This window comes from Gallinula chloropus (genome assembly GCF_964237585.1).
Source record: "Gallinula chloropus genome assembly, contig: HAP1_SCAFFOLD_733, whole genome shotgun sequence".
Taxonomy (NCBI): domain Eukaryota; kingdom Metazoa; phylum Chordata; class Aves; order Gruiformes; family Rallidae; genus Gallinula; species Gallinula chloropus.
The window spans coordinates 1-3,130 of record NW_028168389.1 but is presented as its reverse complement, the minus strand read 5'-3'; the positions used below and the strand labels follow the sequence as shown (position 1 = coordinate 3,130).

General features: G+C 76.0%; 1 protein-coding gene across 1 annotated transcript; it reads left to right on the top strand.

Annotated features, from left to right (window-relative positions):
* The first annotated feature begins 295 nt into the window (after positions 1-295).
* Positions 296-2,525, top strand: OPA3 (outer mitochondrial membrane lipid metabolism regulator OPA3). Its single transcript, XM_084280959.1, has 2 exons — positions 296-452; positions 1,930-2,525. Exons 1-2 carry the CDS (start codon positions 311-313, stop codon positions 2,472-2,474), a joined length of 687 nt encoding a protein of 228 aa, XP_084137085.1. The 5' UTR covers positions 296-310; the 3' UTR covers positions 2,475-2,525.
* The last annotated feature ends 605 nt before the right edge of the window (positions 2,526-3,130 follow it).

Here is a 3,130-nt window from a genome sequence, read left to right as displayed (position 1 = left end):
CAGGGGGGTTTGGGGGTCCCCATGGGGCTGCGGGGTCCCCCAGACCCCTCCCGCCCCCCCCCCCGGCCGCTCCACTCTCACCCAGTTGAGGGGGGGGGGCCGCGCTCGCGCTGCGCCCCCAGCGCCTCCCCGCGGGCTCCTCCCTCCCGCCGCCGGGTGGGCGTGTCCAGCGCGCGGCCACGCCCCCTCCACAAAAAACCACGCCCACAGCGCCTCACAGGCCACGCCCACCTCCAAGGCCACGCCCCCCTTCCAGACCACGCCCCCCCCACGGCGCGGCGCGGCGGGTGACGTCGGCGCGGCGCGCGGGATGGTGGCGGGCGCGTTCCCGCTGGCCAAGCTGGTGACGCTGGGCGCGCGGCAGCTGAGCCGCCCCCTGGCGGCGCGGATCAAGGCGGCGGCGCGCGCCAGCCCCTTCTTCCGGGCCCACGTGTGTCTGCCCCCCGCCCAGCGTGAGACACGGGGGGGGACGGGGACGGGGACAGGGGGGGGGACCGGGACAGGGGCGGGGGGAGGAGCCTGGGGGGGGGACCGGAGAGGGGCGGGGGGAGGAGCCTGGGGGGGGGGGGGGACCGGGATGGGGGGGGGAACCCGGTGGGGGGCACTGGGATGGAGGGGGGAGCGCGGGGGGAGAAGCCCGGGGGGTGGGGGGGGACCGGGGGGGGAAGCCCGGGGGGGAACAATGGGAGACGGGGGGGACGGGAGAGGTGGAGCCCGTGGGGGGGGAACCGGGACGAGGGGGGCAGCGGGGAAGGGGGTGCACTGGGATGGGGTGGGGGACACGGGGGGAGGAGCCCGGGCGGGGGGACGGACGGGGAGAGGTGGGGGGAACCCGGGGGGCAGCCCCTGGGGGGTGCACTGGGATGGGGGGCACTGGGATAGGGGGGGACAGCGGGAGAGGGAGGGGGAACCCGGGGTGGGGGGTACCGGGACGGGGAGGGGGACACTGAGAGGGGGGAGAGCCCGAGAGAGGGAAGGGAGCACGGAGGGGGGGGGCACTGGGATGGGGGGGACACACTGGGAAGGGTGGGGGGACACTGGGATGCGGGGGGGACACCAGGAGAGAGGGGGGACACGGGACGGGGGGGGGAACCCGCTGGGGGGGACACCGGGCCGGGGTGGGGCCCGTGGAGGGCGGGACAGGCCGGAAATGGCCCCGTGGGGTGACCCCGGGGCACCGGGAAGGAGACACGGGGCCCGCTGGCCCCGCCCCCTGGGGCCCCGGCCACACCCCCACAGGCGCTGGATAGGCCCGCGGGAGACCTGGCCACGCCCCCCCCGGCATGTGGCCACGCCCCCGGCGCGCTCTGGCCACGCCCCTGGCGCGCTCTGGCCACGCCCCCGGCGCGCTCTGGCCACGCCCCCGGCGCGCTCTGGCCACGCCCCGCAGCCTCTGACCGCACCCCAGGGGCTCTGGACACGCCCCCGAGGCTTTGACCACGCCCCCTGGCTCTGGCCACGCCCCTGGGTCTCTGGACACGCCTCCCGAGGGCCACAATTGTGCCCCCATTGGCTCTGGCCATGGCTGGGGGGGGCTCTGGCCCCGCCCCATGGGCTCTGGCCACACCCCCGGCTCAGGCCACGCCCCTTGGTGGCTATGGCCACGCCCCTTAACCTTGGCCACGCCTCCCGAGGGTGATAATCATGCCCCCGTTGGCTCTGTCCATGGCTGGTGGGGGGCTCTGGTCCCACCCCATGGGCTCTGGCCCTGCCCCTGGGGCTCTGACCACGCCCCTGGGGCTCTGACCACGCCCCTGAAGGGCTCTAACCACGCCCCCAATTACCATAATCATGCCCCCATAGGCTCTGGCCATGTCTGGGGGGGGGGGGGTTCTGGTCCCACCCCATGGGCTCTGGCCACACCCCCGGCTCTGTCCCCGCCCCTGGGGCCCTGACCACGCCCCCTGAGGCCAGGCCCCGCCCCCGCAGTGTACCACTGGGTGGAGATGCGCGCCAAGATGCGGCTGATGGGCTTCCGGGGCGCCGCCGTGAAGCCCTTGAACGAGGAGGCGGCGGCCGAGCTGGGGGCCGAGCTGCTGGGCGAAGCCATCGTCTTCGGCGTCGGGGGCTTCTGCCTCTACCTGGAGTACGCCCGGCAGGCGGGGCAGAGCCGCCGGAAGGAGGAGGAACACGCCGCCGAGCTGCGGGACCTGGCCGACCGCCTGGAGAGGCTGCAGGAGGAGCTCCGAGCGCTGGCTGCCACCCTGGCCCCCGCCACGCAGCCTGCCCGGCGTGGGGGTTCCAGCCACAGCCCCCAGCCAGGGGGTGGCTGTGACCCCGGGGCGGATGGAGGTACCGCTGGGGGATCTGGGGGGTCCGGGCAGGTCCCTGTGGGGGGTGGCTGCAGCCCCCCCACGGCCCCCGCGGAGGGGGAGACGGCCCGTGAGGCTCCGGTCAACCCTCAGGGAGGGATGGCTGCAGCCCCGGGGGTGACGGCCGCAGCCCCGGGGCTGGAATCACGGCCACGGGAGTGATGGCTGCGGCGCTGGGGGGCTCCGGTCACAGCCCTGGGGGGGTGGCTGCAGCTCTGGGGGGCTCCGGTCACAGCCCTAGGGGGGTGGGTCACACCCCTGGGGGGGTGGCTGCAGCCCCGGGACTCAAACCCCGGTCCCAGGGGGCTCCAGTCTCTCCTCTGGGGGGGTGGCCGCAGCCCTGGGACTCGAACCAGGGACCTGGGGGGCTCCGATCACTCCTCTGGGGCTCAAACCAGGGACCCGGGCGGCTCCAGTCACTCCCCTGGGGGGGTGGTCGCAGCCCCGGGGCTCGAACCAGGGACCTGGGGGGCTCTGGTCACTCCCCTGGGGCTCGAACCAGGGACCCGGGGGGGCTCTGGTCACTCCCTTGGGGGGGTGGTCGCAGCCCCGGGGCTCAAACCCGGGTCCCGGGGGGCTCCGTTCACTCCCCTGGGGGGGTGGTCGCAGCCCCAGGACTCGAACCAGGGACCCGGGGGGCTCCAGTCACTCCCCTTGGGCTCGAACCAGGGTCCCGGGGGGCTCCGGTCACTCCCCTGGGGGGGTGGCCGCAGCCCCAGGACTCGAACCGCTGCCCCGGGGACTCGAACCCGGGTCCCTGGGGGTCCTGGCCACGCCCCCAATGCACTAACCCCGCCCCCCGATGGCATTAACCCCGC

Bases quoted from the DNA above. Each gene is read 5' to 3' on its own strand.
- OPA3 (XM_084280959.1), top strand. From the start codon at position 311: ATGGTGGCGGGCGCGTTCCCGCTGGCCAAGCTGGTGACGCTGGGCGCG. The intron at 453-1,929 runs GTGAGACACGGG...CCGCCCCCGCAG, and splicing joins GTGTCTGCCCCCCGCCCAGC to TGTACCACTGGGTGGAGATG.